This window comes from Uranotaenia lowii, chromosome 2 (genome assembly GCF_029784155.1).
Source record: "Uranotaenia lowii strain MFRU-FL chromosome 2, ASM2978415v1, whole genome shotgun sequence".
Lineage (NCBI taxonomy): Eukaryota > Metazoa > Arthropoda > Insecta > Diptera > Culicidae > Uranotaenia > Uranotaenia lowii.
In genome coordinates, this window is record NC_073692.1 from 137,410,095 (window position 1) to 137,435,984 (window position 25,890).

The 25,890-nt window shown below is 37.8% G+C and overlaps 2 protein-coding genes across 4 annotated transcripts; one reads left to right on the top strand and one right to left on the bottom strand.

Moving 5' to 3' along the window:
• On the top strand, positions 1-25,307 carry LOC129747309 (zinc finger protein 26-like). Of its 3 annotated transcripts, none has more exons than XM_055741459.1 (4): positions 1-765; positions 23,477-23,603; positions 24,271-24,893; positions 24,957-25,307. In XM_055741459.1, the coding sequence occupies exons 2-4, from the start codon at positions 23,505-23,507 to the stop codon at positions 25,243-25,245; spliced, it is 1,011 nt and encodes a 336-aa protein (XP_055597434.1). In that variant the 5' UTR covers positions 1-765; positions 23,477-23,504; the 3' UTR covers positions 25,246-25,307. The 3 variants fall into 3 exon arrangements, with proteins under 3 accessions (XP_055597434.1, XP_055597433.1, XP_055597432.1); XM_055741458.1 differs by lacking the exon at positions 1-765 and adding an exon at positions 23,296-23,397; XM_055741457.1 differs by lacking the exon at positions 1-765 and having other exon boundaries at positions 23,336-23,603.
• LOC129747308 (zinc finger protein 578-like) lies at positions 21,131-22,755 on the bottom strand. Its single transcript, XM_055741456.1, has 3 exons — positions 22,529-22,755; positions 21,445-22,466; positions 21,131-21,379 (listed from the first exon to the last, which is right to left on the bottom strand). Exons 1-3 carry the CDS (start codon positions 22,637-22,639, stop codon positions 21,151-21,153), a joined length of 1,362 nt encoding a protein of 453 aa, XP_055597431.1. The 5' UTR covers positions 22,640-22,755; the 3' UTR covers positions 21,131-21,150.
• Positions 25,308-25,890: the final 583 nt, after the last annotated feature.

The window sequence follows — 25,890 nt, forward strand, 5'->3', positions numbered from 1 at the left end:
AATGGGATGGTTCAGCGCGGACGAAATCGTCGCGCCGGTGACGAACAGTGCGTGCGAGCAAAATCAAGTAGCCCAAACAGTGGCACTGTGTGCGATTGCGGCAGCCGCTATCGGATATATTTCAGTTAAGGTGATAATAAAACTGCACCGCCAACAAACGGAACGAGTAGCCACTCGTGCGATCCAAATGAACAACTTATCGGCAACACCTTAAAAAGTAAAAAAAAAAAAAAAATGTTAACGGGGAAAAGAAGTGTGCTAATCTAGTGAGTCAGAAACAAAAGACAATCAATGAACAATGAGTACAACAACAAACTACGAACAGAACGAAATTCTGATTAAAATATGCAAGCAACAACTGGAAGCGATAAGGGAACAACTAATGCTACGGCTGAAGGAAGATCCGTTCACAGCCCAAGACAGACTCTCGAGCTGATAAATACATCGGGAATCTTACAGACGATAGTATGAATACTTCTTCCACTGAGCAAACGGGATTATTGTTGACAATGCCGTCGGGGACGTTGGAAACGCACCTGAGAATTGGAACCGGATCTAGATAAGTATCTATAGGTTTAATTTAAAAAAAAAAAAAAATTAAAATAATGTTTTTAATGTATAGAGTAGTCAAAAAGCTAAAATAATATTTCGACTTTTAGGAACAAACAACAAACAGAAAAACAAAACATGGAAAACCAAAACAACCAACAGAGGAAGAGAACAAATGAAGAGAAATGAAACACAGAAAAAAAAATAATAATAATCGTAAGTAGAAACTGTATTTTTTAGAAATAGTGCTTCTTCCCTACTCAGGGAATGGATAGATTTTTAGAAGCGGGAGATTTACTTAACCAGCTTCTGATAAACCTCAAAAAGAATAATAAGTTAAGCAAAAAGACAAGGAATCTTAAAATCTTACAGATTAAAGATACCTTGTCTGATGCAAAAAACTTTGTTATAAAGCAAAGAGGAAAAGAAAACGAACAAAATATAAATAAAAGATATGTACATTTGAAAAATGTTGCCAGAAGTTGTTTGGCAATATTAAAATCAGATAATTTAGAAAAAACAGAACTAGAAGTAGTCCTACTAGAAAAAGTTACCAAAGGTTCTGAAGGACCAGGTATTTCTAAAAGCACTAGACCCGAAGGAGAACAGGAAACCGACGACGAAGAAGACGACACTGGAGAAGACGAAGAAGAATCCGAGATAGAGTCTGATTCAGAAGAAGAAGAACCAAACGACAAAATGCCACCAAAGCTAGACTTAAACATAGCTTTAAAGGTAGTAAAATCTTTCGATGGTTCCGCAGTTAACCTGCAGAGCTACATCGAAAGTATAGAACTTTTAAAAGACTATGCGGAAGGAGTACCTCCCGCAGAGCTGATAAAATTTCTGAAAATTACATTGACCGGAACTGCCCGTGGGGCATTCGACAGTGTTGCAACCGTCGATGCCGCCATTGAGGCATTGAAACAAAAATTCGGAGTCAAGCTCACTCCGAAGGCGGTGGAAAGTGAGATGCTTTCCAAACGCCAAAGCAACAAGACACTAACTGATTTCGGAGACGAAATCACAAAATTATCGTCCAAATTGGCCGCTGCTTACGTTTCGCAAGGAACGTTTGCCAGCGAGTCAGCCGCCAGCAACCTGGTAGAAACGGTTGCTGTGCGCGCATTTGTTGATGGGCTTAAAGATCCATCAGTAAAATTTTTATTAAGAGCACGAAACCCGACAACTTTAAACAAAGCGGTTTCAGATGCTCTGGAGTGTCAAGCAACACCCCATCAGGAAAACTGTGTTGACACTCTAATGGCACTCTGGTGCACAACCGGAAAACCGTCATATAGAGGCAATGGACAAAATCAATGGAGAGGCAGAGGCCACTCTAGAGGACATGGTTCCTACAGAGGGAATAATGGATACCGTGGAAGAGGTAACCATTATACCAACTACAACCGTGGTTACAACAATAACAACTATGGTAATAACCATAGCAACCAAAACCAAAGAGGGAATAATCGAAGAGGTCGAAACGGTCCACACATGGCAAACATTGCCGAAGGACAACAACAACAAATTCAACAACAACAACCACAACCCCAAAGACAAGAACGAGAAAGGGAAGAAGCCAATCTAATTGATCTTTTTCGCTAATTTTAATGCGAAAAAGGCTCTCAGAATAAAATTTTTATTATTTGGTAAGGAAGTAGAACTAATAATTGACAGTGGAGCATCTTGTTGTATTTTGGACAAAAGATGTCTCCCTGAAATTTTCAATATAAATAATTCACAAACATTGGAAATAAGTGGTATAAACGGAGTTACCAGCACGCTGGGATACGTTGAAACTTTTGTAGGATACAATTCTGTAGAATATCCCATTAAGTTTAATATAATAGAGAGTTTACCGGATACAGTTAATGGTTTAATTGGTACAAATTTCCTTAAGGAGTTCGGAGCAAACATTGATTTCGCAAGAATGAAGATGGAACTCAAAAACCCAAATCACGAGTATTTTACAATACCGGCTAGAACGGAAATTGTTAGATACATCGAAACTAATTTTTTTGAAACGTGTGTTGTATTGAATGAGGAAATACAACCACAAGTATTTGTTGCAAATGCTATTGTACAACCGTCAAACGGAAAAATACCCATCCGAATGGTCAATGTTAAAAACAAACCAGTTCGAATTTCAAATCTGAAACCAACAATCAAGCCAGCCAGTGAGTATTTGATACTAGCGATGGATTATAAGAATGATAAGTCAGACAGAATCCAACAGCTTTTCAAAGAATTGGATTTGAGTCTTTTGCCAAAAACAGAGAAACAGCATATGGAACAAATTTGCACAAAATATGCTGATATATTTTGTCTTGAAAACGACAATCTGACTGTAACAGATATCTACAGTCCAGTGGTTAAAATAAATAAAGAAGCCCAGCCAATTTATAGTAAACCCTATAAATTGCCGCAAATGCAAAAGTCGGAAGTAGAAAAGCAAATTCAAAAGATGGTAAAGAACCAAATTATTGAAAAAGCCACTTCCGCATGGAATAGTCCAATATTGCTAGTGCCCAAAAAATCTTCAAATGACAAGAAAAAGTGGAGACTTGTTATAGATTACAGGAAGCTAAATACGGTAATTGAGGATGATAAATTCCCTTTGCCTAATATTGAAGACATAATCGATACACTTTCAGGTGCTCGTTATTTTTCGCATTTAGACTTGTCACAAGCAGGGACCGACAAAAAACACAAACACAACACATTACATATCGTGCAACACAAATCCTGAAGTGCTGACACATAGATTTTCGTGTGCGACATTTCGGTTTGGCACAGCACTTCAATTGTGTTGTGTTGCATCAAATCAACACGACACAGTTTCCAGTTGTGTCGTGTCGAAAAGAACACAGTTGTGCTCAGCACGCAACACAGTGTGTTTTACGAGCAAGGCTATTTATCACCCGTCGCGTTTGACTGGACAGAATTTCTTCGTATTTAACATGGCAAAGTTCTTCACTCTCATTGTGTCGAGAAAGAAGCTTGAAAGCAAACGAAAAAAATCCATCCAGTTCGGCTGCTGGCAGGTAGGCAACAATGATAATCACATCGTTTCGGGACCGGCACACGAAAACACTGTGTCGTCAACTGTGTCGGATTTTGTGTCGTTGCAGTACTGTGCTGTGTTGCGGCCGACACGCAACAAAAGAAGATTAACACAGACACAGCACAGTTTCGTTTCTGATGTGCCGTGTCATCAAATTGTGTTGCACTTACTGTGTTCGTGCTGTTTTCGGTCCCTGGTCACAAGGATACTATCAATGCACCCTACGTCCAGAAGATAGACCAGTGACAGCTTTTTCGACACCATCCGGACAGTATCAAATGACGAGACTGCCGATGGGTCTCAAAATAAGCCCCTCATCATTTTCCCGTCTTATGACGATAGCGATGTCAGGGTTAGATATGACAAAATGTCTTATCTATTTAGATGACATTATTGTCTTTGGTAAGTCAATTGAGGAACACAATAGGAACCTCATCGCAGTTTTTGAAAAACTTCGAAAAGTCAATCTAAAATTGAATCCTAAGAAATGTAATTTCTTTAAAACAGAGTTAATCTACTTAGGACACTTTATATCCGCTGAAGGAATAAAGCCCGATCCTGCTAAAATAGAAGCAGTGAAAAAATGGCCTATTCCGAAAAATGCGGACGAGGTGAAGCGTTTCGTAGCGTTTGCGAATTATTATCGCAAACATGTTAGAAATTTTGCAGCAATATGCGCACCACTAAATCTTCTAACAAGAAAGAATACACAATTCAATTGGAGCATTGAATGCAATGAAGCCTTCAATACTTTAAGAGAAAAATTTATAAATCCACCTGTACTTGATTTTCCTGATTTTGGTAAAAATAATACCTTTACGTTACATACGGATGCATCTGGGTATGCAATTGGTGCAGTTCTTTCCAATGGAAATGGCAGACCGGTTGCATATGCTAGTAAATCCTTAAACCAGGCTGAGACTAGATATCCAACTATAGAGAAGGAACTGTTGGCTTTGGTGTGGGCAATTAGACATTTCCGACCGTACCTTTACGGAAGAAAGTTTATTGTTCATACTGATCACAGGCCGTTAGTTTACCTGTTTTCTTTAACGGATCCTTCAAGTAGACTAACCAAATTCCGGTTGGCACTTGAGGAGTACGATTTTCAAATTAATTATATTCCCGGAAGAAATAATGTGATAGCGGACGCGTTATCACGCATTTCGATTTCCGATCTAAAAACTATGACAGAAACAACAATGACAATGATAACACGGTCAAAATCAAAACAAATCAAAGAAACCACTGACACGGAAGGAACTGATCAGCCTCAAGAGTCAAATGTGGAATATATGGAAATGGAAGTATGTCCAAATATAAAAGAAATTGAAATAACCCCACAAAAAATAAGAATACCGCAAACTCAAACGTTAACTCACCTACGGGGAGTAATGAAAAAGGTAGCGGATTATATAAAAAATTTAAAAATGAACGTATGCATACTATTAAAAAGAAAAAAGAGCGCTCAACATCTTATGGAAAATATCCATGAAATAAAAATGAAGGATATACCGGATATAATTATTATAGGGGAGCACATAAAAGTGATAAAAGAAGACATACAGAAAAAGATAATAATGAACGATTATCATGTACTACCAACGGCAGGCCATGCAGGCATCAATAGAACTCTGCACACTATCCAGCAAAGATTCTATTGGAAGAATATGAAAAAAGATATCAAAGTTTTCATTGATTCGTGCCAGTTATGCCAGAAAAACAGAATCATAAATAAACTCAAAACACCAATGATAATCACAACAACAGCTGAAACTGCGTTTGAAATAATTTACTTAGATCTTGTTGGTCCTTTACTGCCTAGTGCAGAAGGTAACCGATATATATTAACAACGCAATGCGACCTGACAAAGTTTATTACGGCAACAGCCATTAAAAACAAAGAGACAGAAACGGTAGCGAAAGCTTTTGTAGAAACCATTGTTTTAAACTATGGGATTCCAAAAAGAATCGTAACAGATAGAGGCAAAGAATTCATGTCGAATCTATTTTCGGATATATGCAAATTACTCGAAATAGAAAAACTGAATTCAACAGCATATCACCACGAAACAATCGGTGGACTAGAAAATTCTCATAAAAACTTGGGAAATTTCTTACGTATATATAGTGAGAAATCACCCTTGTATTGGGACAGTTGGTTAAAATACTACCAGTTTGCGTTCAATACTACAGTCCACACAACGACAAACAAAACACCATTTGAGCTAGTTTTCGGTAAAATCTGTAATTTGCCATCAAACCTATCTGACGCCGAGACAGTTGACCCAATATATGACATTGAGGATTATTCAAAAATTTTAAAAATTAAATTGAAATCTTCGCAACAAGCAATCAGGGACAGAATAATACAAGAAAAAATAAAACGAGTTGAAAAATTCAACAACTTGGCGAAACAAATGAATTTTAACAAAGGAGACTTAGTGTTATTAAAAAATGAAACTGGGTCCAAGATGGAAAATATATATGTAGGACCATACCAAGTAGTTGAAGATTTAAATTCAAATTTGAAAATAATAATCAAAAATAAGGAAGAAATAGTTCATAAATCTAGGATAAAGATATTTAGGGAATAAAACCAGAGCGTGTGGTGGATAGAATAAGGACTTAACATTATAAACATCATAAACATAACATAACAACACTATTTTACATTTTATTAAATACGAATCATACGTATAATTTAAAAATTAAATCTATAAACTAATTTTTAAATTTATTAAGGAAGGGCGTGTGGTGGACCCGCAACATTGTATTTATCCATATTACAGTTCGTTTATGCATGCAAAGCATAAACAAACTGTATATCGAACAAAGTCCAATGTGAGGGCTCAGCGCAAGACGCTGACTCCGCACTTTCGGACTGTACTATGTTCGGTCGGTCACCGCACGCAGCACTGTAAAGAAAGTAGCAAATAGATTAGTCTTAAGTGACACACGAACGACAGCACACGTATTTTTATTCAATTAACAGATATCACAGGGCCAGAGAATGGGAAATAGTTCATGCCAAAGCGCTTCACAGGATGCTTGTTCCCAATACTCTCTGCAGGATAATAGGAAGCTTCTTCGAAAATCGAATCCTGACGTACGAAACCGAAACTGGGATACGATCTACTGCCCTAACAGCGGGTGTTCCACAGGGTTCCATACTCGGTCCTGTGCTTTGGAATGCCATGTATAATGAGGTGTTAACGCTGAAACTACCAGCAGGCGTGCAGATAGTCGGATTTGCTGACGATATCGTGCTCATGATTACCGGCGAAACAATCGAGGAGGTAGAAGACCTTGCAACGGTGTCCGTAGAAAGGGTTGGCATCTGGATGGAGGGAGTTAAGCTTCAGATAGCTCACCATAAAACTGAAGTTCTGCTCGTGACCAATAAAAGAGTTGTGCCGCACATGGAGATTACTGTTGGAGGGCACACGACATCTTCGAAACAGCAGCTGAAATACCTTGGAGTAATGGTCGACCATCGCTTAAGTTTTGGTGCGCATGTCAAATACTGTTGCGAAAGTGCATCGAAAGTCATAGATTCATTGGCCTGGATTATGCCAAACTGCCATGGTCCAAAGAGTAGCAAGAGACGTCTCCTTGCGAGCGTAGCACTGTCGAAACTACGATACGGAGGAGCGGCCTGGAGCTCCGCGATAGAGGTAGAGCGCAACAGATCCAAATTACGGAGCACACATCGGTTGATAGCCATGCGAGTTTCCTGAGCGTACAGGACCATATCAGCAGATGCAGCTTTTGTCATCGCGGGCATGGTTCCCATCGACATAACTCTGGCGGAGGATATGGAATGTTACAAAGCAAGAGCTGTTAGAGGAGTGCGTAATATTCAACGAGCAGCGTCAATGCTCAAGTGGCAGGAGCAATGGGACGCATCGAACAACGCAAGATGGACGCATAGGCTAATCCCGAGACTTTCAGACTGGGTAAATCGGAAGTATGGAGAGGTCAACTTCTACCTGACGCAGTTCTTTTCGGGTCATGGGTGCTTTAAGCAATACCTTCATCGGTTTAAGCTTATCAGCTCGCCTTATTGCCCGGAATGCTTAGAGACGGAGGAATCGGCAGAACATGCTATCTTTGTCTGCCCCAGGTTCAATTCAAGGCGTCAACAACTTCAAAATTTGAACGCTGAAAACATTTTGAGTGAAATGTGTCGCGACGAACAGTCATGGCGTGCTATAGTCGACGAAATCTCGCAAATCATGCGCGATCTGATAAGGATCAGGAAAGATGATGAACGGAGAGAGCGAGATAGTCAATCAAATTTGACAAGCTAATGAAAGGTCTTGGGCCTCGTATGACACTTCAATTCAAAAGCAACGCGATCTTAGGGCGCGGTATAACCCTAATCTGGACTCATACGTGTGGTGGGACTTAAAAGGTCTCACGTACTTAGCTACGATCTTTCCTGCAGCAAAAGGAAGCGGAGATACCATTCGGGGTGGTCGTGTCGGGATTCTAGCATGGTAGTTTCTCAATCGGCCATGCCTTGGTGGTTAGAAATCCTGCGGAAGTGGATGCTGTGACGGGCGCGAGTTACTTTGAAAGCGTTACCTAACCGGCACACGTTTCGAGGTCCCCGGGATAGTGGATGCTGTGACGGGCGTGAGTTATTATGAAAGCGTTACCTAACCGGCACACGTTTCGGGGTCTTCCGTATCAGTCTGAAGTTGATAGAGGAAAAGGAAAAGGAGGAAGAAGGCGAACCCACACACGGCAGCAAACACCCGGCTGCTATGGTTTGAAGTCAAATTTCCATCTTGTAAAAAAAGAAAAAAAAAAAAAAAAAAAAAAAAAAAAAAAAAAAAAAAAAAAAAAAAAAAAAAGAGGATGTGTGTGGATTCCAACACTTGGCATGCGGTCAGCGATGGGTTCACCCGGATCATGACTGCCCTGCAGAGGAGCTGGAACCAACGGCAGTCCGCGAACGGTGTAGGATGACTCCATCGGCGGGGAGCATCTGAGTAGTGTGCGTCCGATCCCCTGATCGTCAGGGGTGCGCCGCGAACGTGTGTAGGATACCCCAGTGTCGGGGGGTATCCGAGTAGTGCCGCTTCCTAAGAGGGAAACTGCGGGGATAAGACTTTACCTTCCTCGTAGCGGATCTCGAGGGAAGAGGGTTAACCACTGTCGGGGGATACCCACGGGTAGAGAGGCTCTCGACGCCGGGCGAGCCTCTCGAGTCGGTGTAGGATGTCGTCACCGTCGGGAAACATCCGAGTCGTAGCGTTCCAAGTCCCGAATGTGTGCCGTGACAGGCGCGAGTCTAGGATAAGCTGCTCTCGATTTGGCACACAACGGGCAGGAAAATCCGCGGGCCAAAAATCCTAGGGTTGCCAACCAAAGGGGGATAAAGAAGACCGGACAACGGTCGGAGTAGACTGACCCCATCGACGGGGGGCTGTCGAGTAGAGTGCGTCCGACCCCACGGTTTGAAGTTACAAAGATAAGACAATACCTTCTGCGTAGCGGATGCCGTGGGTGCGCCGCGTTCGTGCGTAGGATGCTCCACCTTCGGGGAGTATCCGAGTAGAGCGATTCTCAACGACAGAAGCTGCGGGGATAAGACTTGACCTTCTTCGCAGTGGAAATCGTTAGGAAAGGGCTATTCCACGTTCGGGGAATACCCACGGGTAGAGTGGCTCTCGACGCCGGGTGAGCTATTCGAGTCGGAGTAGGATGACGTATTCGTCGGGAATCATCCGAGTCGTTGCGTTAAGTCCCGCGCGTGTGCCGTGACAGGCGCGAGTCTAGGATAAGCTGCTCTCGATCTGGCACACGACGGGCAAGGTGACAAACTTCGAACCCTGAAGATAAGGGGTCGGGCTTCGAGTCGTTAGAGGAGAGGTCAGGCCTCAAACCTTCAGGCGGAGAGGTTTGTGTGGTCAACCCCGAGTCTTTATGATAAGAGGTCGGGTCCTGAGTCGTAAGAGGAGGGATCAGGCCCCTTACCAACAAGAGGAGGGGTACAAGTGGTCACCTCGAGTCATTACGAGGAGAGGTCAGATTTCAAGTCGTTAGAGGAGAGATCGAGCCTTGAATCGTGCAGAGGAGAGGTAAACCTCGAGTCGATGCGAGGAGGGGTCGGATCTCAAGTCGTTAGAGGAGAGATCAGGCCTCTAGTCGCGAAGAGGAGAGGTTTGTGTGGGAATCTCGAGTCATTGCGAGGAGATGTCGGTTCTCAAGTCGTCAGAGGAGAGTTCAGGCGTCAAGTCGCAAGGATGAGAGGTTTTGCTGAAAGTGGTCTCGTTAATGAGTATTGCCTTTGAGCGCATTAGCGCGAATAGACCTCCCACTATTGAAGCATAGTGCACTAAACAGTTCGAGGTGGGAACCAGGTCTGCGGCCCCAGGTGGAGTTTAGGGAGTAGGGGGTATACACGGAGTATATCATGAGTCTTCCCATTGTACCCATGGACCCAGAGTAGCAAACTGGGGGGACGCGGTGGCTCGCCGTGCCTTGGAATACAATCCGTAAACCGGGATTTACCACCTGTGGTTACCAACTAAAAAAAAAACATACATACATACATACATACATACGATAATTAGTTTAGACATTAAATATATTGAACAAATTTGTAGATCGTGCAATTTTAAGGGACTTTGTTCAGGACGTCAATGAGATCGGATGAAAAATATTAAAGTTTCCAGCATTTAAAAAAACCTTGAATACTATAATGAAAAATGCCCATTTACAATCAATTATAACTTAAAGATTTTGGCTTAGTTCGTATGTTTTCATAAATGGATTCATTTAGTAAAGTAAATAAACATAAATTTTCGTAAGATTGCAATTTGCAAACTGCCATTCAAAATTAAGGCATTTACACCTAGAAACAGTCAATAAATGAACGATTTATTAGCGATTTTTTTTAACTATTATAAGGAGAAACAACTCAATAATGATCGAAAATTTGTGAATATTGGAATGAAATCTAATGCTTCGTTTATACATCATTTTACATGACCAATTTTTCGAAAAATGATCAATTTTGTAACCTCAGTAAACCTCAGTCAATGAGTTTTTGATCCAAAAAAAAAATTATTGGTGGTAAGGTCATAGAGCTCTGGATTGATTTTTTCGAAAATATTTCTTCCTAATTAGGTAGGAGAGATGAAACATAAACCTCGTCTAAAGGTGGCTTTGGGAAAGTAAGACAATAATTCGAAAAATATGCACAATATTTCCTTTTAATACATGTTGAAATATCTCTGTTATTTGTGGAACAATTTAAAAAAAAAACTACATAAAAATATAGTTATTTGTCAGTGTTTATATATTTCAGAATTTAGGATTAAATAGTTAAAGTTTATAAAAACTTCAACCGAAAAAGTACTGAAAGTGAAGTTCCTTAGCCCCTGTGGTTATGCAAAAACAAAATTTGTTTGTAATCATGTAACTAAGCTTCTGTGAATTTTTCAGCGGAAAAAAATGGGTTTTAGAAGATTGACAAAAACTGAAAAAATCTCATTATATTTTTTTATTTGCTTATAACTTATTTGTTTTTCATTTTATTTCTGTGATGTCCTCGACAAAGTTTCTTAAAATTGTACAATCTACTTTGTTAAATGCATCAGGTTTCTACACAAAATATCACACCCAAAATAATTTTCACTTATAAAATAAGTGACATCTGTAGTGAATTCTCGCCATACGTAATTTCATTTGAATTTTAAGTGATGGGTCAAGTGAATTCACTTAAGTGACCGGTCAAGTGAATTAAACTAGGAAATTCGAGTGAAATTTATCTGAGTTTCTAAGCAAGTTTCTAGTTAATTATCTCACGCGTTTTTTCAATAAAAAAAAGAACATTTATAGAACACCACTTCGATTTCAAATACTTACATTACGCTTTCACCATAAATTTATCGATTGGAAAATTCCATCGTAATCTCAAGGCAGATCGATTACTGCGGATAGTGCGACTTCTAAATCTTCCCTGCTGCAAACCAGAAAATCTGTCCAGTTCAACCCACAAGCTGAAACATGATAACACCTTTAAATAACTTATCCCCACATCACGTTTAACACAAACTACCGCCAAAATCGCCAAGTAAAGAATTGGGAGTAACCGGTAGTCGAACGGTGCGCCTATCAGATGTTCATCGAAGTGCTGCTTCCACCTTTTGATCACTTCACGATTGTCCGTCACAATGTCTCCGTCATTATCCTGGCACATTTCGGCTTGCAGCACAAAGCCTGTGCAGGATGCGTTGAGTTCAGGCGCGGATCTAGAGCTTGCTCTTAGGGGGGGTGGTTTAGTAAATTTAAAAAAAAAAAAGTTGGCTAGTTTGGAAAAAACTAGCCAACTTTTGAATGTTTCCAAATGCATTGCACTTGCGTTCGTTTTTCTTTTTCAGCACTCCGACTTTTCAAATGCTCGGAGTATGGAAACGAAAATTGTGGTGGAGTTACCCAGTGTCTAGTTAAAACGTTTAGCTTTGTGATATCATCAATATTTGAGTAAGGTTTAGGATGAGCCTTGAAAACAGCACCTATGTCTATTTCATAGACTAATGGGTCTGCAGCAGATGCGAACGTCTGATCATTCTGGAGGTCAGATTTGCTAGTAGAACTTGAAAACATTTTGATGCTTATATGGTTCCCCTTATAATCTTCGGTGGCATGCATGTTTCTGAAAGCAGAGACTAACAATAGCAGATCCGGATGTCTGTAAAATTGATCGATAAGATTTTCGTTTGCTACATCTGGAAATAATATCAACTATAGAGTTTTTTTGTAATTTCTTACGCACACTTGCCCACGTATATGGATAAGAAAAGGAAAAATAACCATCAAAATTTTAGTTAATAAAACGTTGATGTCTGTTAAAGGACATGATCGCTTTTGAGGTTACTTTCCCACAGTCAAAAAGTGTTACTGAAAAGGTCAGAATTATGTTACGAATATTTCTAGGCGAAAATACAACAATTATTGGAAATTTTCGTCTGTGGACCCAATACAATTTTTTTTATGAAAACTATCAAGTATGGTAAACATGCATAAATAAGAAATCACTTTATGATCAACTTGAAAATAAATGTTGGCTTCTTTTAGACCTTTTCAAGAAATCATTCAGAATTAGTCACTATCAACCGACGTTTCTGGTACTGGCGCTTACAACAACTCTGGATATCGGTTAATAAAGAAAACCAATCTGCTGTCATGCTTAAGGAAATTCCTTAAAGAGTGAGAAGCAAGCTTCACCCCTTTCGCACGCCCGAAGCCAACACAAAGTTATACATGCGCATACTGTTTATACTCAATTCAAGCATATTTTTAAGCAGCTATTGAATTCTTATGCACGCGTAAAATGTCAATGTTAAGATATTTTGACACATGAAAATGATATATTTCATCTAAAATGAGTAAAAATATTTGTGACCATTTTAATGATGATTTTTTTCCGCTTGGGGGGGTGATCACCCCCATCACCCCCCCCGTAGATCCGCGCATGGTTGAGTTTCTGCCAAAACTTTCGTGTTTCCTGAGAGCTATGCAGCTCCTCGAGCTCCTCCTTTTCTGCTGGAAAACTCGGTTATGCATTAAAGAAATAAACCAATTTATACGGTTAATTCCTACTTAAACTGTTACGCAAAAACATAAGTTTTATCCATTCATTAGAAGGCTTTCTGATTAAATTTTATCTGTCTTGGCCACGTTTCTACAGAAAATAAGTCGCCAGGAGACAGCGTGCAATTTTTTTTCATCCTCTGTGTTTGAACCCCCACAATACTGCGTTTAACTTTAATGACAATGTAGAGCAATTTTCTTCTGCCACAAAGCTTGGGAGGAGTTTTAATAAAGGCGCTTCGATTAAAGACGCTGAACGTTTAATAACATACTTATTAATAAGCTCCGGGTAGCGAAATTCGGTCGAATGCAGTCATTTTTGGGAGATCGGGGACAGGGATTTTTTGCCTGACATGCGACCTGTAATTAAAATAAATGAACTTTAATATTTAAACAAGCCGCTGAAATCCCAATTAGAATCCGTATTGAAAAAATCTCCTAAAAGTCAATTGATTTTGTACTTCAGTTCAATCGATTGGATCCCTTTACATTATTGATCTGGTCATTTGGTATGAAAAATTGTTTTCCCTTTCGTGCAGGTTGAATTTTCATGTGTGAGCAATGATGTTTATCCAGATTCCACCTCACCACCTGTCGCACGTACGTAGGTGTCTGCTTGAGGCCAAAATAATGTTGCGCATTCGCTTTCAACGAGCCCCAAGACTTCCGCAGCCAGCCAGTCAGCCGCAAGGAGACCCAACATGCGCCCCAGGAAAACTTAGAGCCTATTTCATGCATATTTACGTTCAAGTCTGACGGCTGCCTGACTGTTGATGGTAGCGCGTGTGTTGCAAGCATCAAATGAATGCATGGGGGCCCGCGTCTGCATCGCTGCTGTTGGGGGGGCTCTATTTGCATGGCTGGTTAGTTCGCCAAAAGGCTTGTTGACCGAAGAAATTTGATACGACTACCTACTGGTACTTATAGGTAGTTACGGGCAATGATTTTAAACTGCAGATAGGCATCACATGCTTATGCTAAACCAATCGAAGGTATATCGCAACCTTACGAGAGAAGAAAAAGTGCGCGTGCGAGTATACTTCAGATAGATGGACAATTATCCTCCGTTCGCTGTTAATGGTTCTATCCACTGAGGGTTTTCCAAAAAGTTCTTACATTTTTTTGTAGGATTGTTACGAAAAGTACCATACAGTTTTCTGTAAGTTTTTAGATGATGTTCCATTTCAAAATTTATACATGTACATTAGGGTGGCAGCCTAATAGGTCATGTCAAATTTCGAAAGAATTTGAAATGCGTAAGTTAAAAAAAACTAAATTAAATATGTAATATTGAAGTTTTATTTTAAATTTTTGATAAATGATCATAGCATTTCAAGTTCAATGTTTTAAGGTAGATATGAGTAGTCGACAAAGCTAAGCTAAGCTTGAAAGATTTGAAGGTTTTCAAATTTGAACTTTCAAAAAGTTCATGTGTAGATGGGGTTAGGTGGTGGGTGAAAAATCGTTAGTTCAAATCAATCTAAAAAAAGGTTCTGATAACGCATTTCCTATCGCCATCTTCCCCTTTTTATTTCCGGCGTTACATTCTTGTACGATGATGATCGCTACGCGGATGCCCATCTTGAGGCGTGATGTGTGGGTTGTAGCGCAGGAGCATAGTTTATTGAATTGTTCGCTTCGCCGTGTGTAATTACCTGGGGGCTATCAGCAAATAACAGACCGTGTCAGATTGCGTAAATTATTGCCAGATCTGAATCACGACGTTTCCCCCCTTTTGCAGCCGGGTGGCTTGTGAATTATTGATGGAAAAGGTAATACCGCGCGGGAACAGGTTTTTTTTTCTCTTCTGCTGTAGTTTTATTTAAGATAAATGGTAAGGTAAAGTTTAGTGCACATGTAAGGGGGGTACTCTTCTGGTCGGTTGCAACACTTTCACGTGTCGTCTCGTGATTACGAATTTGTTACCAGCCAGCCAGTCAGTCGGATTGCAAAATTTCGTCTTACCCTTCGCAGATTGATCGCGCGCATTCCAGCCATCAATGTCACCGCGAATAAAGCAATGAAAATATTTATTATCTAATACCTTTGTTGAGCTTTATAAACCTGTTATAGCATCTCACGTGAGCACTTACTTGTTTGCAAATTACATTGTTGTATTTTTATCGGCATATCCTAGCTCTCAGTGTTATGGTCCAGATTTCATTTGCTGCCTTGTGACCCTCCCCCGCATGATGGTCCAAAAGCAAGCGAGGTCTTTGCTATATATTCAGGTGTTTTTTTTTTTTGTTACCTATGAGTGAATACACCGCTTTTATTATTTTTTATTTCACATATATTTACAAAATCAACTTTAACAGACCACCATAACGCACCATCAAGGACAGCGTCAGGCTGGAATTTTTGTTTCATCCGATGATTCCCAGCACCGTAATGGTGTACAGATTTTAGCATCACCAGGATCCTCGATTTGTCCCAGAACATCATTATTTTTCGGTCAGCGTAACCTGTGCCAGACGAAAATTTCTTCGGATAATCACTGCCGTTGCGAAAAATCTGATATTGCTGCAATGGGGAGAAAACCCAATAGTTGCAACAGCATTCTTTTTAAAATATCACATTTCATAAACCTACTAGCTTTCGAAGGATTCTGGAAGTGCTGGAGCTACGCCTACGACTCGTTTCCGAATAATTTTCTTACTTGTTTACTTTGTATCCGACGCGCGCAAGACAAGTTTAACATTTCCATTTAATTTTAAATCAAACAAGTAAAATTTTACACTGTATGTGGTATAGAATTCATTGGCCGCTTGATCTTTACATCACGGAATGTAAAATAATAGTAAAACAATGTTTTTCTATTCACTTTTTGAAAACATCCTAATATTACATCAAAAGAAGTTAAAAATTACATCTTCTTCGAATTACACTTGTGAAAAATAAGACTACTGGTGTTTTAGATTCCGTATACTTTTAGAAATTTATAATTATTAATTATTTTAAAATATAATTTATAATCAAATTATGATGCTTTATCATTATAATTTGATTATAAATTTATAATAAAATAAATAAAATTATATATTAAAATAATTAATAATTATAAATTTCTAAAAGTATACGGAATCTATTTATCAAGAGTAAAAAATCTAGAGTAAAAACTAATGCCGAAACCTCAAAAACCCATCCCAAGTTCAAAATTTTGCTACAGTTTTTCTAAATTTCTCACTTTTAATAGAAATTCAGGTCTGAATATTAAATTTTAAACTTAACCCATCTCGAAGGTTCTGGTTCCATATTCCCATAATCAAAATTGTACAGTCCCCCCACAATTATAGGTCACACACAGTTATTAGTCACCGCACATTTGAACTGCTGATATCTGCTGAAATGCTGTTGACATCTTAAACCGTTAAGCCCCTTATGAAGGTATTTAAAAGATTCCAGCAAAATAAAATGGTCTGAGATAAGACAAAGGACGAGTTTTCATTATTTAAATGAAACTGTGCGAATAGAACGCGAAATTTCAATTATATTTGGCAAAATAAAGATGACCTATAATTGTTACAGTACCCATTAAATTCCACGAAATCATGGAATACTTTCTTGCAAGCAAAACAAAACATTTCTTGGTTGTAGCTCAACCTACATAATTGCCCCTTGAATGTATACTAGCAAAGAATGCACCCAAATGTTGTCTAGAAACTTGATGATTACCATGTTGATATTCGGGTGTTGCCATGGACTTCTATGTGACTAATAATTGTGAGCAATTAAACTAATAAATGTTAATAAATGGTTTTGCAAAACGTTGATTGTTTCGGTAACTTATGTTATTTTTTAACAAAATTTAAAACAAAAGCAAACTTGAACTCAAGGAGTAAATGTTTAATGACTGAAATTCGCGCAAAGCTTTATTTTTGGTCTACTCACACCCGAATAAACGAAGATTTTGAGGTGAAAGGATACGTTAACTGACTAATGATTGCGGGGAGACTGTAATTCTATTTTCGTATATCTGATTCTGTATCCAGATTAGGATTCCTGATTTTCAATTCAAATAATCATAAGGAACTAGAAATGAAAAGCTGCTTTAAAATCCTGGTTAAAATGTGGTTTTGCATTTTATATTAAATTGGAATAAAGTTTCTCGAAAATCGTATGCATTTTCAATATTTTGATAACAGTTTTCCCAATATGAAAAAAAAGAATTTTGTTTTAAATTCAAATTCGAAGTTCCTAAACTTAATTCTTACAAAAAGTTTAAACATTTAAAGCTTTTGAAATGCGAATCGAAATTGTAAACTCAAAATCTGAGTCTCAGATTCATCATTTGAAATTCATATTTTAATTCAGATTAATAATAAATACAAGACAATACTGACAATACAGATAAAAAATAAATAATTGAAATAATGAATTAAGATTTAACAAGAACTACAGAATTTAAATAACAGATTCATGAATGAGGGCTCTAGAACACGGATTCTGATCTGGAATTAAGAGTCAGAAATCGAATTTTTGTACATTTCAGAAATCGTATAGAAATTCGGAAACAGATTCAAAGTTAAATTTTTGAATTCAGGTTCAGATTTCAGATGCAGAATACAGATTCAAAATTCAGAAAAAGATTTAGGTTATAAATGAATGTTTCAATCAACATAAAATTATTGAGGAATTCGACAGAACATAAACTTGGAAATTTGCTTGTCTATTCGATTTCCAGATTTCAAACTTTTTAATCAAGATAAGTTTGTACACACAATTTAGTTGAAAATCACAAATGTAAAGTGAAATTTGAGTTAATATTCTAAGTTTAGTTTTATGCAAAAAACCAAGTTTTATATAAAAAAAACGGTACAGCCTAAGCCCAGTAGTGTGTGTAACGCTCTCTCGCAGAGGCGGTGTATCATGCAGTATGTTACACCGCATGTATCTACTCCTTCGCTCGCACATCTGACACCACACAAGTACACGGAATCTAAAACCCGAGTGATCTATTTTTTCTTGAGTGTCATTACAAAAAGATGTTATTTTAAACTTCATTCGATGTAATAAATAAATCAAACAAAATTCATAAGTAAAACAATTCAAAACATGTCATAAGTCCTAAAAATAGGAACAACTATCAAATCAAGCATCGACTATGACCATTTTTGGTATTTTTTTTTTAACGAACACAAACACATACAGGATCTCAATGAAACTTGATGTTTCCTCGAAGAGATTCCTATTTTCTTATCTCTAAGCGTACATCTTTCGAGGATGTGATGGCTAGCATCATACAAATGTTAAAACCACCAACCCACAGAAAGTGTACTATGTATCCCGTGACCGGGATTCGATCTCATACCCGCTGGCTTAGAAGACTTGAAGGCTATCCTCTACGCCAGAGGCTGCTTCTCGAGTACATGTGAGCCTCGCGCGCGACGCCTATAATTTAAGATTTCTGAACAATGCAGATAGAGTTCACTCTCAGATCTTCTGATCTGCTGTTTTCCAATTCTCCATTCTTTCTTAAAAATATCATATCGGAGATATCACGCAGAAAACCCAATTTCTTCACGAAAAGTTGCACGTCACATCGAAGAATGGTCGAACAAACCATTTGAATCACTGTTGAATTGGGAAACGTCATGCTTTGGGATTTAAAGACCTATGCGATGCACTCAATAACTTCTTGTTTTTTTTGTTATCTTTTAGACGGAGCCAAATTTTGTTCCTGAAGTACGGTTACAGATTTTCTACATAATGTGTTCAAACTTTCTGATGCTTAAAGGTAATTTTTTACTGTAAAATGAGTTTAAATTTTTTTAACACATTTTTTTTTAGATTTGGTTTGGGAATGTTATTAGTGCATGAAAGGCCTTTATGTTTAAAAACGTTAAATTTTTCAACTCAAGTCTTCCAAATGCCTTTCTCGACCATTCTATAACATGACCTGCAACTTTTCTTGAAGAAATTAGGTTTTCCATGTGGTAACTCCGTCCAATGTGGTATTTTTTTTTCCTTTTTTCTCAGGGATTTTAAACCAAGTTGGTTTATTCATCCCGAGCCAATATGGTATTGCTGATCCACTCTTTTTTCTATTTCTGCGATAGCTGATTTGGGCTCCCGTAGGGTACCACTGTAAAAAAAAATTACAGTATTCAAGAAAAAAATGAGCATTGTTTTACATAAGGATTATTTATCGACTGAAATTAAATCGGATGAACAAGAGGAAAACATTGAAAGATGATTTAATAAAAAGTTGTCAAACAAACATGTATACCAAGTATTATTATCGGATTATCTATTGTTTATAAAACAAAAAATTGTGTTTGCCTTGAGCTTGGTCAATCAGCGGTAAAAATCACGAAAAAATGAATGATAAAAAAAACCCTGTTTGCGATGGGGTCAATCAGCGGACAAATTCACAAAAAAAAATGAAAACCTGTAGTTGTTTAAATAAGTTTAGAGTTCGACGACACGGTAGCGATCATTCATTGAATGTTGGATTTCGTGCTATGTTTTGCAGTCGGAGTTATCCGTATAAAGTTTAACTGAAAAGCGGTTAGCGTGTAGAAAATCGTCAGATTTTATACTGATTTGACAGATCGCACAAATTTCGCAGTTATGAGGGCGCAGTCCAGTTTTTTGCGATGCGAATGGTATTATTTCCTATAATAGATTATTCACCGCACACTAAGAATAAGAATAAGAATACTAAGAATAATAATATTTCATTCCGATGACTTCATGTTTTGTCCTCTCTTGCAAAATAATGATTTGAAGATTGATTCAAGAATTTACTTCTTAACTTTTCAATGAAATTAGTGAGTAAGAGTGAATTTTTTAACTGTGTTTGATGCTCCGGCTAGCCTACCGCACGGAAGCCTACCGTCGCGCGATTAGAAATTTTCCCAGTAACCGCAATATTGAATTGCGCATTTTGTAAGAGAGTAGGGGAGTTTAGGGCATAATCACCACCTTAAGAAAGACGCTTATTTATCCATAGAAAACAGCACCTTAATTCGGGGCACGATGAGCATTTCTACCGTGTAATCTAGCAGTGAATTAAACTCGATGAAGCCTCAACTCAATTAAAGAGCTACTGCGAGGCACCCTAAATCAAGTCAGATTGCACAGATCCGTTTTTTAGGCCACTCGGCAAAAAAAAAAACTAGTCCGTGGCTTCAACAATGACACTTCAAATTAACAAAAACTTTGTTTTATAGAAGTCAGAAAATTTTTTAACTGATTTAACAGTACTAAATCTCAATATTCAAATGTTTTTCTTCCACAGTTCTTTTTTCGATTTCCAAAAAAATAGAGTTCGGTGTGTTTTATTCCAATTCTCTTGATGTGTTAGGCAACATGAAGTGCGATTTTTGTTATGAGACGAACTTTGTTGTCTGTTGTTGTTGTTGGAAACCTGAGACGGTCTTAGTGTCTCCCGAAGAAAATGGGGGACGCTGAGACCGTTTCGAGACGAACCGTCTCCTAGTGTGGACTAGGCTTTACTCCTCATGGAGTTTCCACTCCGAGTCATAAAAGTTAGATTTTTTTTCTGGCCCACCTCGGCAGGGAAATTATTGAAGAAGTTTAGTAGATAATGACAAAAATCACTGGAATGACAAAACTGACCAGATCGACGAAATAAACGAAAATGACAGCAAGGATAAAAATGACAAAAAATAAAAATATAAATTACACAACTTACAAAAATAAATAAAATTACAAAAATAAAATAATTGACAAAAGCAAAATTACCAAAATGTTAAAAATTCCAAAAATAAATCAATAAATGACAAAAATGGCAATGTAACCAAATTGACTAGAATAACAAAAAATACGAAAGTAAAATAAGTTAAAGAAATACCTAAATCACCAAAATGACAAAAAAATATATACAAAAATGCCATCATGTTTAAAAAAAAATCAACAGTTTTTTAAAAACGGGACGTATATATTGAACAACACATTCAACTGTCGGAAACAACATCATACAAATGTAACTTGGTAATATGCTCTTTCAAAAGTCTAGGATAGCCGAACGCTTTATTGCAAATTTCGCATGCATATGGCTTCTCTTTGCTGTGACTTCTTAGATGCACCTTCAGGTTGTTGCTCCGGTAAAATTCCTTCGGACAGTGGGGACATTTAAAATCGCGTAGCTCAGTGTGCGTTATTTTGTGCCGATTGAGACGGGATCTGAAATTGATTGGAAAAGTCAGGGTATTGAGGATGTGTATATTTGATTAGAGGTTCAGACATACTTAGTAACAAAAACTAGGTCACACTGATCACAATCATAACGCTTATTGGAATGTGACTCATTTTTGTGGTGGTAGAGAGCTTTTTTCGAATTGTATACTTTCCCGCATAGATCACATGGCAGATGATCGGTAGCATGCTTAGCGTTGCGATGCAGACGCAGCGATATTTTAGAGTGAAAAGAAAACCCACAATCTGGTTCTGTACATGTATACGGTCTTAAGTTTTGATGCTTATTAAGGTGGCCTTCCATTCGATTTCGTTCGACAGATTTAGCACATATGTTGCAATGAAGCAACAAAGATTGATAGATTAGCTTTTCATCTCGTGGCTGATTATTTTTCTGCTCAGATTTCTTTCTTCCTCTCTTACGAACTATCTCGTTTTTCGGCTCATTTTCTTGTTGCGATAACGTTACCGGTTCTTTCGGTTCCTGAATACAATCAATGGTTGTACTACAAGCAGTATCGTCTTGGTAAGATTCATCGTAGCTCAGAATCATCTCAATTTCAAAGTCTTGATCCTTCGAGTCATTCATAGACGATTCATAGTTATTTACGAATTCGATATCCTCATCCACAAGTGGTTCAATGTTTAAAAGTACCTGACTGGTTTCCGGGTTTACGGCATCGTTTTCAACTTCTTCCGACACATCTACTAAGTGCTCAACGGCTTCCTGAACGGGTTGCTCTGGTTCCAGAGCTTCCAAATTGTTATTGGCTGTGAGTAGTTCTGGGATTACCTCCTGGACCAAGTCTGCCAATTTGTTAGTTTGAGGAGCTTGAATGGGTACGAGTACAGCTGGCTGCTCAATCTCAGTGACTAACGGTTCCAATTTGCCAAAGTTTTGGAAAACCTCGTTCGAATGAATTATTTGGGCAGAAACTTGAACATATTGCATCCTATTCTGTTCCAACAGTTGTTGCACTTTCTGGCAGTTCATGCGAAATTCAAAAAAGTCCTTTACTTTCAAGGCACATAGTGCACAGATATCTAACGGAAGCGTATTGTCTTCGGGATTGATCTGAAAGAAAAAGTGAAATCGAAAGTTGAAAATGTTCGTTGATCTTTTTTCAGGTCACTTACCAAAATGCTTATGCATATCGCTATTTTTTGTAGTAAATTTTCCTCAAACACGTTGTGTATCACGTTGGACTTGCCCATGCAAAGACGGCACGTATTTTCAACAGATGACATCTCGGCTTCGTAGATTATATCGGAACAGAATTATATTTATGGTTTTTTCTAACTTCCATAGTCCACCAAATCCCACCAATTAACAGTGAAACTACCGCAATTGACCCATTTGTTGATGTTTGTTTTCGGCATGAGGTATTTGGAAAAACTGGTCGAATGTCCATCATACCGTTGCTCGGCTTATCACATTTTGAACAAAACATTTGATTATGCGGTGTAAATCAAAACTTTGAATGTGCTTTTTCGTTCTTGAATGGGAAAAATAACCGTTTACAACATGTAAACTTTATTTTTCTAAATATTGAATTTGAAAAATTCAAAAGTTCAAAAGTTTTTCGATCAAATTGGCAAATTCCTTTGTCGACAGTCAATTGATTAACTTTAAACACCCTATTCTGAGTAGCGAGTTACTCAAAGATTTTCCTAACAATAACCTACTCAAATCTGAGTAAGTGACTAACAGTTAATTCTGGTTCTTGTCCACTTTTTCCTTTTTGTAGCAGTATTTAGGTGGTTTTTTTCGAATCTACCTTTTCAGAATAAAAATTTGCTGATTGATTTAATTATGCATACCTTCGAATTTACAGATAACGAAAATTATTCATATTACTCATTACTCAATGGACAGGTAAAAGGTCAACTATTCAATCTTTGAGTATTTCTTCTTGAAAGTGAACTAAATAGGATCAGCTGTTTTGTTTTGATTCTGCATGTTTCTGCAGTCAGTTCAATGAACTTTTCCTCGGGATATAATAGCTGTACGGTTATCCTTTGATAAGTGTTAACTATATCAATAATTGATCAACAATTATTGTTGTTCTAATAATTCTTTTTCAGTTCATTATTGCAGAATCCTAAAATCGCAATGGCTTCGTGTAGGATTTGTTCCGAAAATTGTACCGAAAATACTCGTCTGATGAAAAGGGATTTTCGAGAGAAGGCACAGGATATTTTCGGTTTAATGGTAAGTGATTATTGCTGCAATAATTTTTGCTTAAGCACCTTAGTTTGTTAAAACGTCATTTTCAAAAGCAACGTGTATATATTTGTAACTAAAACGCTTAAACTGTAAAATTACATAAAAAACACTCAATAGGAATGCAAATTAATAATCAAAAGAGGAGCATTTTGATTGAAGATATTTGAAGTATTAGGAACGAAAAAAGTCACACATTGAACTCTGTGTGAGAGAACGGTTTCAACAGTTAATTTCAATGTATTTATATCTAAGGATAGTAAGGTTTCTTGTACCTAATTGTAATTTTATTGAGTAACGATAGCCTTTTGTGCTAGATGAGATTAAGGATACTACGAGGAATCAATTTAACAGTGGAGGTAGATCAACGTAATTACAACACATTATAAACTAGAGTAATAATGTTAAGCGCTAACTTTCAATTACTTGTAAATTAAGCTTCAAAATTGGTTTCTCTATTGAAATTATTAATTAATTCATATTCTTACTTTAAATTATAGCTGTTTTATGTGAATCTACAAACATAATTACTGAATGTATTGAAAATGATTTTGAGATATTTTTATTCGGTGACTCAATAAATAAGTGAACTAGTAAATTTTAATCTTTTGTGGCCTCATTTATAAAGTTATTTTTTTTACAAACTTTATTGCAGATTCAACATTCCTACCCGAAAGAGACAGCAGTTTGTGACTGTTGTGAGAAGAGGATTAACAAATTCTACGCCTTTAAACATGTGAGTCGTCATCAAATCAATACGTTGAAAACGCCCGATAAAACTCCTGTCAGCGCTGGATTTGCAATAAAAGAAAATGTGATCGTTGTTGAATCCTCAGAGAAGCCGGAAGACGACGATGGCATCGAACCACTTGAAATGCCCAAAGTTAAAAAAAGATACGGCCCACCGCCAAAACGAACTTTAGTACGCTTTACCAAAGAACAGCTTGCGACGAAAACGAAAAAGGAACTCTACATTGAACGACACAGGAGATTTTGTGAATTGTGCGGAAAAACCGTTAACCATAACCAGTTTGAATCGCACATGAACGGTCACCGTGGAGTCAAACCGTACGCATGTCCGGAACCGAATTGTGGAGCCGCGTTCAAATGTCAGCGGGCGCAAAATGCACACTTCCGGCGAAACCATTCCAATGAACAGTACCCTTGTTTCAAGTGTGGCAAAGTACTGACCAGTACTATGTCGCTCAAGAGTCACATGGCATCCCACATGGAACGAACCATCGAGTGCGAAGTTTGTGGTTTGAAAGTCTTAAGAAAGTACGTTCTTTGCTTTGAAATTGTGCTGTATTCTCTGTTTTCTAATTTCATCATTTCTTTCAGATCTGTGTTGGATGTGCACATGCGGATGCATACGCAAAAACGAGACTACCAATGTCCGTACTGCCCGAAGGCTTTTTATGTTAAAACGGTCCTGACGCTTCACTTGCGCAGTCATACTGGCGAAAAACCATACGCGTGCCACATATGTAAATTTGCTAGCGCACATCGGATTCTGTACGTTAAACATATGCAAAAGTTCCATCCCGCGGCACCTATTTACACGCTGCAAGAAATGCAAAAGCTAGCAATTGCTGAACCTAAAGGCGGGGAAGATATCGTTGACAATTAAAAATCTAAGAATTTATACCGGAAACAAGCGTATCTTATTGATGCCGAAAGCAATTTATGCATATGCACTAATCAAAAGAAGGGGGAAACCAACTTATTTTATTAAAAGTTTCTACTCGCCTAATCAAATTCACTTTACATAATTAAAATAAACTTGAAGATGTATCATTTTTAAGCTGACTGCAAATGAGAATCAAATGGAAAATCCTCACTGTAAGGAGACATCTAGCGAAAATGCATTTTCATCTTTTGAAAAGAAATTTTATAAGTCTTTCTTCAGTCTTTTCAGTTCATTCGGTTCATGGCAACCGTTCTCCAACTTCCTACTATGTCCATACTGGATTTGGCTCATTGCATTCGATGATAGACATGAATATTGCAAAAAATCCTCCTATTGGTAAAAAGAATTTTTCCTTTACAACTTAGTTCATTGTTGAGGTACTGATATCGGTCTGCTGATTTGAAAAATACTGGGGAAAGTTTGGATATGTTTAAATTCGTAGGAAGCGATTGGAAGGGACGAATAAATAATGATGTTCTTTTATTTGAAGCCATGGATTTGAATTCATTCTGAGTCGATACTGTTCGATGTGTGTTAAAAACCATGATTTCTTAATTCTGTAAAATATACAACTGTTAAGGATTT

Bases quoted from the DNA above. Each gene is read 5' to 3' on its own strand.
- LOC129747308 (XM_055741456.1), bottom strand. From the start codon at position 22,639: ATGTCATCTGTTGAAAATACGTGCCGTCTTTGCATGGGCAAGTCCAAC. The intron at 22,467-22,528 runs GTAAGTGACCTG...TTTTTCTTTCAG, and splicing joins CGATATGCATAAGCATTTTG to ATCAATCCCGAAGACAATAC. The intron at 21,380-21,444 runs GTATGTCTGAAC...AATCAATTTCAG, and splicing joins GACCTAGTTTTTGTTACTAA to ATCCCGTCTCAATCGGCACA.
- LOC129747309 (XM_055741459.1), top strand. From the start codon at position 23,505: ATGGCTTCGTGTAGGATTTGTTCCGAAAATTGTACCGAAAATACTCGT. The intron at 23,604-24,270 runs GTAAGTGATTAT...ACTTTATTGCAG, and splicing joins AGGATATTTTCGGTTTAATG to ATTCAACATTCCTACCCGAA. The intron at 24,894-24,956 runs GTACGTTCTTTG...CATTTCTTTCAG, and splicing joins GGTTTGAAAGTCTTAAGAAA to ATCTGTGTTGGATGTGCACA.